The sequence below is a fragment of the Panthera onca genome, chromosome E2 (genome assembly GCF_046562875.1).
Source record: "Panthera onca isolate mPanOnc1 chromosome E2, mPanOnc1 haplotype 2, whole genome shotgun sequence".
NCBI classification, from domain to species: domain Eukaryota; kingdom Metazoa; phylum Chordata; class Mammalia; order Carnivora; family Felidae; genus Panthera; species Panthera onca.
In genome coordinates this window covers 185,010-193,140 of record NC_138353.1, presented here as the reverse complement: position 1 = coordinate 193,140, position 8,131 = coordinate 185,010, and the positions used below count along the sequence as shown (strand labels likewise).

Below are 8,131 nucleotides of genomic sequence, written 5' to 3'. Positions count from 1 at the left end.
GGAGGAGAAGAGGAAGAGGAGGAAGAGGAGGAGGAAAATGAGGAAGAGGAGGAGGAAGAGGAAGAAGAGGAAGAGGAGGAAGAGGAAGAGGAGGAGGAGGAGGAGGAGGAGGAGGAGGAGGAGGAGGAGGAGGTAGTAGTAGTTCTGCACTCTTACCTCACTTGGCCAGTCACCTGAAATTTTCTGATGTACCTTTAGAACAGCCAAGTTCCCCCTAGTTTACTAGTCTTCTTCTCCACAGTCAGTGTTTCTGTACTAATGATGGCTTCCCAAATGGCCCCTGTGGGTCTCAGATTGTTATACTTGCCTCACCTGCAGAGCCACAGTTAATGGAGAACCGTGGTTACTCCTTATCCCCAGTGGCATGGGCCTATAGTTTCCTAGTCTCCCCAACTCCCTATTACTTCACACCCAGTGTTTCTCTATCCACTAGGTGGATACAGTATCCACTAGGCCTCTACTGGCCTCCCAGGGTCATATCTCCTTATTAGGAACCAGAAGACAGCTTCTCCTCACATGGGGGAACCCAGAGTTCTCTCTGTGAACTAGGGACCTGCCCTCTAATCCAACAGAGCATTCTAATGTTGCAGACTAACATCCTCCTTCTTCAGGGTGAGCTCTGGGCCTTCAGGTATCTCTGAAACACAGGCCACTATGTTTACTTTAAGAGCCCTTCAGTTTTTCCCAGTCCTTCAAATGCAATGCGAAGTGGGCCACAAAAGATCATAGAGCAATTCCCTATGTTCCTTTTATACCCTGAGGTAGATGTTGTCGGGTGCTCTGTATCAGCCTTCCCCCACTCTACCTGCTTCTTTTTTCAACCTACCCCACCCCAACCCCCAAGATTAAGCTGGGTTGATCAATGAGGTCTTTATTATCATGCTGGATAGAGAAGACCAGGGTAAATGGTTCCAGGGAAGGGTAATGTGTGGGCTCAGTGGACACATCATTGGGATTACATGCAGACATGACAACATCCATGAGGAATGTGCGTCTTCCTGAGAAGCCCAAACTGGACATCCCTCAAGGCCCCTCAACCAGCCTGGGGTCAGTTCATTTCCTAACCCTCTCAGAGGCAGTGGGAATGAAGCCATTCCAGTGGGCCCAGGATAAGTCTGTTTTCCTCCAGGAAAGTGGAAAGGAGGCACAGGGAGCTGTTTTTTCCATGCATATGTAGATGACTGTTGCAAATATTTGGATCCAGGCAGGTTCAAAAGGGATTTGTGCTCCATAGGGGAGAGAGCTCAGCTCTGGGCTGCTGAGAAAGGCCAGGGTAGCTTTTGAAGGCTTCTCCAAATTAGTGGTACATGTAGGTAACTTCTCTGTGGGTATTCTGCTCCAAGTCTGACTTGGCTGAAAATCTTCTCAGAAAGACCATTTCCATAAGACTCCACTCAGGTATGAATCCTTTTATGCTGAGCAAGATTGCAAAGACGGCTAAAAATTTTTCCACAGTGGCCACACTCATAAGTCCTTTCTCTGGTATGTACTATCTGGTGTCGAACAAGTGTGGATCGTTCACTAAAGGCCTTCCCACATTGGCTGCACTCATAGGGCCTTTCCCGTGTGTGAACTCTCTGGTGACGAACCAGGTGAGAATTATTGCTGAAGGCTCTCCCGCACTCACTGCACTCATAAGGCCTTTCTCCAGTGTGAACTCTCCAGTGATAAATAAGGCTGGACTTTCGGCTAAAGAACTTCCCACATTCGCTGCACTGATAAGGCCTTTCTCCAGTGTGAACTTTCTGATGTTTAATGAGAATGGAGTTCTGGCTAAAGAATTTCCCACATTCACTGCACTCATAAGGCCTTTCTCTTGTGTGAACTCTCCAGTGCTCAATGAGACTGGAACTGTGAGCAAAGGCTTTCCCACATTCACTGCACTCATAAGGCCTTTCGCCGGTGTGAATTCTCCAGTGCTGAATCAGGCTGGAGCTGCGACTGAAGGCCTTTCTACATTCACTGCATTCATAAGGCCTTTGCCCGGTATGTACTTTCTGGTGCTGAATGAGAGTGGAGCTATTGCTGAAGGTTTTTCCACATTCGCTGCACTCAAAAGGCCGTTCTCCAGTGTGAACTTTCTGATGTCGAAGGAGGTGGGAGCTCTGGCTGAAGTCTCTTCCACATTCACTGCACTCAAAAGGCCGTTCTCCAGTGTGAACTTTCTGGTGCTGAGCAAGGTTGGAGTTATTATTAAAAGCTCTTCCACACTCGCTGCACTCATAAGGCCTTTCTCCAGTGTGAACTCTCCAGTGTTGAATGAGAGCAGAGCTACGGCTGAAGGCTTTACCACATTGATTGCACTCATATGGTCTTACTTGGGTGTGAACTTTCTGGTGCCGAAGGAAATTAGAGCTTTGGCTGAAGGCTCTTCCACATTTGCTGCACTCAAAAGGCCTTTCTCCAGTGTGAACTTTCTCATGTCGAGTGAGGTGTGACCTGTTATTAAAGACTTTCCCACATTCACTGCACTCATAAGGTCTTTCTCCTGTATGAATTCGCTGGTGATGAACAAGTGTGAGTTTGTGGCTGAAGGTTTTCCCACAATCATTGCACTTATAATGTTTTACTCCAGTGTGAAATTTCTGGTGCTTCCTCAGTTTAGAAGGGTGACTGAAGGTCTTCTCACACTCTTTACATACATGACACGTCTCTTCATTATGACATTTTTGGTGATTAACAAGGGTTGATTTCTCCTCTAAGGAATTTTCAACTGTTGGACATCTAAACAGTGTCTCTTCAGAATGAATTCTCAGGTGGTTGAGGAGGGTGGAGCTCTTCTGAAAGACTTTTCCACAGTTGCTGCACTTGAAGAGCTCCTGGGTGGAACGGACTTCTAAGAGCTGCTCAAGATTAGAACTGTGTGAAAAGGCCTTCCTGCACTCTGTGCTTCTATATGGCTTCCCACTGCTCTCAATGGCTGGATGCTGGAAGAGGTCATGGCTGTCCAAGGCATCCTCACCATCTTCCCCACAAGTGAAAGGCTTCTCTGACAGAAGGACTATAGAGTGTTCCACAAATGAGTCCCTGCCCTTGTCCCATCTGAAGGGCTTTTCTCTACTGTGCTCCTCCTGGTGCTGGTGAAGGTTCACACTGAACCAAAACTCTCTTCCACATGCTCCACATGTATAGAGGGTATTCTCAGGATATGTTCTTTGATGTTCATCCAGGTGCAAAATGTCTTTCAAGAATGGGCCACACATATCACAGGTGTCAGCCTTCTGGGTGGAAGGATTTGCAGTGGGGATCCTGACCTGTAACATCCCTTGTATAGAAGCATTCTTCTTGGAATGGGCCCCCTCATCTTCCACTCCATGCCAACAACCTAAAAGCAGAGAAATTTCTGGTAACCTGAGTGCTCCACTTGGTGGAAAGGGTGATTTCATTAGAAATGTGTGGCTGGACATATACAGCAATGGGTCCAAGGGATGGTGACAGGTCAAGGGGGCCAGAAGAAGAGTGAAGGGCCCACTGTGTAGGACAGGGATAGCCAAGCTACAGAATAAAGGAGGCCTTACTAGAGGAAATGACAAAGGACTTGAATAGACATTTCTTAAAAGGAGATATGTATATATACATACACATAAACAAATGGCCAACAAGCACATGAAAAGTTGCTCAACATTAGTTATTAGAGAAATGCAAACCAAAACTACAGTGAGATACCATTTCATACCAACTAGGCTATCTATAAGAAAACAGACAATAGCAAGTGTTGATAAGGAAGTAGAAAAATTGGAACACTCATACACTGCAGTGGGAATATAAAATGGTACCGCCAATTTGGAAAACACCTTGGCAATTCCACTATGTATCTACCCAAGAGAAATGAAAACATACTTACGTAAAAACTTGTACATGAATGTTCATAGCAACATTTTTCATAACAGCCAAAAAAGTGGAAGCAAGACAAATGCTCATCAACTGATGAATGAATAAGCAAACCATTGTATATCTACACAATGGAATATTATTTGGCCATAAAAAGGAATGAAGTACTGGTAAATGCTACAACGTGGATTAACCTTACAAACACTACACTAACTGAAAGCCATTCACAGAGAAACATATACTGTGTGACTCCATTTATATGAAATGTTTAAATAAGCAAATCTATATAGTCATAAAGTATATTAGCAGTGGCCTAAGGCTGAGGAAGAAGAGATGAGGGAAGATGGGGAATGACTGTTAATGGGTACAATGTCTCTTTAGGTGATAAAAATGTTAGATTATGGTGATATTTATACAACTGTGCAAATACCTAAAAACCACTGAATTATACATTCTGAAGTATGAATTTTATGGTATAGCTCAACAAAGTTTTAAAAAACAAGTCCCATGGGGGAAGGGACAGATTCTGGGCATGGCCCCATAGTGGGTCACCGAGCCAGAAACTGGTCTAGCTTAGTGGGATCCATCGGGCACACCATATGTCCCTGATCCCCAACCTCTGTTCCCACAAGGCCCCTGGGCAACAGCTATTAGGACTATTTATGAGGCTGCTCAGAGAAATACAAGGAGAATGCACACAGCCCAGTCCTAGCATCCACAGCATCTGTAACAGGAAACCTGGGAAGAACCAGTGCCAATGGTCCAACTTTGGGATGAACAGAAAACTCTATGGGAAGAAGGTAAAAGGGAAGAAGCTGGTCACCATGCTGGGGCAGGGCAGAAAGGCCTTACCAAGTGAGGTCATGAGCTGAAAGTTCTCCAGCATAACATTGTGGTACAGGTCCCTCTGGCCTGCATCAAGAAGCCCCCACTCCTCCTTGGAAAAGTACACAGCCACATCTTCAAAGGTCACTGGGCTTTGCAATGATGAAACAGCTAAGCTAGAAGGCCAACAGATGGGCTGAAAAGCAAACAAAAAGTCAAATGGACACATCCAGTTCCTTGACCTATGACTCAGAGTTCTGCTACATCTACCACTGGCATCTTCTCTTCTTTGACTCCCTCAGTCCATCCTTCCCTCACCCACCCACAGCTCCTCCTCCTCCTCAGGCCCCCACCTCAGAGGAGATAAGAGGCCCTGGCACCACAGATGTCCCTTTATCCTTGTAGTCTCACTAGTTACTGTAGCCAGGCCAATCCAATCCAATCCAATCTAGAGGAACAAAAAGCTGATACAGATGCTGTCTGTGCTCTGTGCTAGCCAGGAACCCACTCTTCACACTAAACAAGCTCCTTTGTGTTCCCCAGATCACACCTCCCAAGTATAAGAAAATTTGGACTCTCTTTCCTCCCTTAAGCCTCTAGTGCCAAGGCCCTGGGCCCATTGGTTCACAGTCCCTTACCTTGTACATGTCACTCTTTGGACACCCACTCCCCAGCCCCCACCCTCCCTTCCTGTCCACACCACAGGCATATCCCTAGTTCCTATATCCCACTACGCACATGGCATACCCAACATAAAATGGGCAACCAGGATCCAATACTCAGCCTGGCTTGCCCCACATCTCCAAAAATCGCCACTGCCAGAGACAATCATCACTTCTGGTTAATGCCTCCCCACTTTGCCTTGTTGCTTCAGCCTTCAGCTCCCCAGAACCATGAATAGATCTTAAACACCCCTGCCCTCTTCCACCTCCACCCTCTACATGCTTTCCCTTCAGCAGTCATAGCTGTTTTCACAGATAGACAAATCCCAGACCCTAGGCTTGGGAACTCTTAGTTTAGACTGACCCTTTCTGCCCCTGATTACTCCTCCACCCTGAAAAAAACCCCAGACCCCAAGGAGGATGGCCACAAAAACCTGGTGAGCTGTAGAGAGGTAAACCAGTCTCATCTCAGACCCCACTGTCATCTTACCTCTGTTACTTTCATGCTTCATTTTTTTCATCCCAGGTCTAGTCTCTAGGTAGAGGCTCGGTCACCATTTTGGTCAACCCCCAGCCACACATAATGTCGACACACAAGTCTCCCTTGGATGTCTCCAGCCTGGACCTGGCATAAAGCATACTTGGCACTTCCATTTGGCAGTCTACAGGACACCTCAAATACAACACGGCTAAAGCCTAGCTCTTCATCTTCCCTCTGAAATCTACCCCTCACGCCAACTTCCACGCCTGCCAAACCTGTCTGGGTCAACCCTGATATCTCATTGCCTCACAGCAGGAAATCTAGTCCACCCTACTTAAAAGGGAGATTCATGGGGCGCCTGGGTGGCTCAGTCGGTTAAGCGGCCGACTTCGGCTCAGGTCATGATCTCGCGGTCCGTGAGTTCGAGCCCCGTGTCGGGCTCTGTGCTGACGGCTCAGAGCCTGGAGCCTGTTTCAGATTCTGTGTCCCCCTCTCTCTGACCCTCCCCTGTCCATGCTCTGTCTCTCCCTCTCTCAAAAATAAATAAAACGTTAAAAAGATTTTTTAAAAAAAGGGAGATTCAGGAGCCAACAATTTCTCCTACTTCTACCTTTGGTCCAGCCACCAAAGCACACACTTGAACTGTTGCAGTCACTCAATGGAAGACTCAGTGGTCTTCCTGCCTCCAACTTCACCTCCAGAGAGAACTCTGTTCTCTCCTGGCCATCCAGAGGGAGCCTATTAAGATCCGAATCAGATCGCCTCCCTCCTCTGCTCTAAACTTTCTGGGATTCACCATGCTCAGAATAGAGACCCAGCTCCTCAGCCTGCCCTTCCAGGCCGATACCTGTCCCCATGCTTTCTATGTTCACCAGATGAAATGCAGACCTTCGGTTCCTTGAACACTTCCACCTTATACTCACCTTCAAGAAATTTGCACATGCTGGTCCCTGTGCCTGGGATACCCTTCCAGACCTTATCCCATAGGATTCCAGAAATATGAACGTTGGGGGGGAAGTCATCAAGAGGATGTGACTGCCAGTTGACCCATGACCTGGACCTGGGCAATGGGAGGCTTGTCATCACCTCCTGTCCTTGGAATGTGTATTCTTCCCCACTCCCAGAAATTCCCCCAGGGACATAGCCTTGAGATTGTCATCTGACACTGAAACCATCTGGATGGTATACTTGACTGAACCAAGTTAAAGTCTCCATATAAACTTTTACGATTTGTTGGCCTGGTGTGGAGATCTACTCTTGTGGCTGCCCAAGGCAAGCTTCCTATGTACCTGTCCTTGCTTATTAAACCTGCACCAACCAGTCTGGAGTGAGGTGCCTCTTTCTTCACTCTCTCACTACCCTCCACCTCTGGGGTTGGTTTCAGATTACACCAGGGCAGCTCCTGAGGAGGTTGCTAACTTACAGTGAACCCATCCATATAACGTCCAGCCTGGTTTCAGGATGCTAGGAAGAGTGACCCTGGGCTCCAGACTCAAGTGTAGGCGAAGAGTCCAGGACACCATCATTCTCTTGTACAGGGGCTCCAGGATCGGGAGGGCAGGGATACCAGCGGGCGAGGAACTGGGGCACCCTCCACTCACCTGCCCGGGGTCCATCAGCGAGGTTGCTGGCCTGGTCAGAGTCTGTGGAGTGGGCGGGGCCGTGCAAGGCAGCGACAGTGACAAGCCCTGCGGGGTCATCCAAAACCCTACGCCCCCACTGCCCGGGGTGACCGCGTGCTGACGGTCGCACTCAGGGTTTTAGTAAGTCTTCCCCGTATAAAATGCACCCAAGGACCTGGGAGCTGTCTCCGGGGACCGTGGGGCTAAGGCGGAGTACATTACCTCCGTTCTACATCTGGGGAAACCAAGGCTCAGGAAGGAGGAACCATGAGCCGAGGGGTAAAAGTGCATGCAGTGGTGCGGTGACAGTCCCGGGACTTCCCTATGCCCATCTCTGGTCCCAGCAGCCGACTGCCAACCAGCCCACCAACTGCGCGGCGAAGATTGCAATGGCGACGACGGAAGTCCCGCCCCGTCCTCTGCTGCTAGCGCAGAAACGCCCAGACTCTGAGCGGGCAAATGCTCTAGGCCCGCCGCTGGCTACCACGCTAGTTCCTACAACCAGTAGCTGTGCCTCCGGGTCGTTGCCTGGGTGATCAGGACACACACACACACACACACACACACACACACACACACACACACACACACACACGCACGCACGCAAGCGGACACACACGCACGTGTCGCGTCACTGCTCACGCGTCGCGAACTACATTCCCCAGAAAGCCTCTCATCAAGCGTCTTCTCAGAGCTTCCCAGGGAGAACC

At 48.6% G+C, this 8,131-nt stretch overlaps 1 protein-coding gene across 5 annotated transcripts; it reads right to left on the bottom strand.

Annotated features, from left to right (window-relative positions):
* Nucleotides 1-855: 855 nt before the first annotated feature.
* Nucleotides 856-8,034, bottom strand: LOC132691088 (uncharacterized). Of its 5 annotated transcripts, XM_060652376.3 has the most exons (4): nucleotides 7,401-8,034; nucleotides 6,723-6,859; nucleotides 4,684-4,852; nucleotides 856-3,325 (listed from the first exon to the last, which is right to left on the bottom strand). In XM_060652376.3, the coding sequence occupies exons 2-4, from the start codon at nucleotides 6,819-6,821 to the stop codon at nucleotides 1,395-1,397; spliced, it is 2,199 nt and encodes a 732-aa protein (XP_060508359.3). In that variant the 5' UTR covers nucleotides 6,822-6,859; nucleotides 7,401-8,034; the 3' UTR covers nucleotides 856-1,394. The 5 variants fall into 5 exon arrangements, with proteins under 5 accessions (XP_060508359.3, XP_060508360.3, XP_060508358.3 ...); XM_060652377.3 differs by lacking the exon at nucleotides 6,723-6,859 and having other exon boundaries at nucleotides 7,644-8,031; XM_060652375.3 differs by lacking the exon at nucleotides 6,723-6,859 and having other exon boundaries at nucleotides 7,401-8,027.
* Between the last annotated feature and the right edge of the window lie 97 nt (nucleotides 8,035-8,131).

Bases quoted from the DNA above. Each gene is read 5' to 3' on its own strand.
- LOC132691088 (XM_060652376.3), bottom strand. From the start codon at position 6,821: ATGACTTCCCCCCCAACGTTCATATTTCTGGAATCCTATGGGATAAGG. The intron at 4,853-6,722 runs GTGAGTATAAGG...TTTGCTTTTCAG, and splicing joins CATGTGCAAATTTCTTGAAG to CCCATCTGTTGGCCTTCTAG. The intron at 3,326-4,683 runs GTAAGGCCTTTC...CTCTGCTTTTAG, and splicing joins TCAGCTCATGACCTCACTTG to GTTGTTGGCATGGAGTGGAA.